The sequence below is a fragment of the Lathyrus oleraceus genome, chromosome 5 (genome assembly GCF_024323335.1).
Source record: "Lathyrus oleraceus cultivar Zhongwan6 chromosome 5, CAAS_Psat_ZW6_1.0, whole genome shotgun sequence".
Classification (NCBI taxonomy): Eukaryota; Viridiplantae; Streptophyta; class Magnoliopsida; order Fabales; family Fabaceae; genus Lathyrus; species Lathyrus oleraceus.
In genome coordinates, this window is record NC_066583.1 from 344,925,170 (window position 1) to 344,926,686 (window position 1,517).

General features: G+C 42.0%; 1 protein-coding gene across 1 annotated transcript; it reads right to left on the reverse strand.

Annotated features, from left to right (window-relative positions):
• Positions 1-270: 270 nt before the first annotated feature.
• LOC127080588 (uncharacterized) lies at positions 271-786 on the reverse strand. The gene has a single exon (XM_051020902.1). The coding sequence runs from the start codon at positions 784-786 to the stop codon at positions 271-273; it is 516 nt and encodes a 171-aa protein (XP_050876859.1).
• Positions 787-1,517: the final 731 nt, after the last annotated feature.

A 1,517-nucleotide genomic window follows, 5' to 3' on the forward strand; every position in this document is an offset into this window, starting at 1 on the left:
GTCCAGACCTCCAGCGGCCATTTCGACCAGCTCATGTTCAGGCACTACTATAAAGCATCTAGACTTCAACAAACAGAACCTATTCAGATAATCATCTATAGGTTCGGTGAATTTTCTCTTGATGTTGGCTAATTCCTTAAGGCTTATCTTAGTTTGGCCCATGTAGAATTGTTCATGAAACAATCTTTCTAACTGGGGCCAAGCATCTATGGAATTTGGTGGCAAAGTCGTAAACCACGTGAAGGCGTTCTTTGTTAAAGAACTAGGGAACTATTTCATCCTCAAGTTCTCACTGTTCGCCAAATCCCCTGCCTCAGTCATGTATCTGGCTATATGCTCTATAGTGGATTCACTAGTATCCCCTGAGAATTTGGTGAACTTAGGGATTTTACAACCCCTTGGTAATTCTGTTTGCAGGACATATTCTGATAAAGGAGAAGAATAATTTGGCCGTCGAAGTCCTGTGTTTAGACCATTCTGGGCCATGATTCTCTCTATCATACTGGTTAGGTCATTTTCCATCATGTTTTCCCGCCTGACCCTATGAATTACTTCGTCTGCGTCCTGGTCTCTATTAACCATTATCACTCTCCTAGGTTGTTCTTCAGGGACTTCCCGTTGAATTGGTTGTTGTTCCAATCTTGCCCCCGTGACTCTTTCGTCAAGGGCTTGCCTTTGTGGTCGAACCTGGTCTATCGTTGGTTCTTCTCCCTGGATTATAACCTGGTTTGGCCTGCGTCGAACAACAGGTTGTGGGGCGCCTAGAAAATCTGCTATGCGTCCCATCTGTGCTGACAATTGTTGGTATGTTTGGGCATTGTCAGTATTAGTCCTATTCACATTCTGTATTAAAGGAGAAAAAATGGTATTCATTTCTCTGGCCAGAATTCCTACCATATCATGGTTACTGGTATACATTTGTTATCTAAAGGCTGCCTGATTATTCGTTGTAAGGGTAGGTAGTAAGGTGCGGATTCCTTGTGATTGCTTATTTCGACATAGATTAGTAGGGCTAGAACATCTTCGAAAGCATGTACATTCATAACTTTTAGGAATTCTCGGGCCTTATTTATCAGAAATTTGGCAAGTAAACCCTTAACTCCACTTCTTGTTACCCAATTAGTTTCAATGTCGGACTTTGTCATGTGTAAAGCCGCGGCAACTTCTTCAGACTTCGGAATCTTTTCTAAACCACTGAAAGGTGTTTGATCAAGGATAGGTATCCCAAGCAGCCTGGAGAATTCTTCTAATGTGGGTACCAATTGATAATCTGGGAAGGTGAAACAATGATGTTTAGGATCGAAGAACTGGAATAGACCTCTCATCATATCTTCTTTGAAACCGGTGGTAACTAAATTGAGGAGAGAACCATGTTTCTTGATGAACTGAGTATGATCAGGCAGTTCTGACACTAAACCCTTGAGTTGAGGAGAGGTTGCTACAAAATTGATCCGGATGGTCTTCCTGGAAGCCATAGCCTGTTTAACAGAGCAAAATTAAATCCCTAAGTCCTTGAA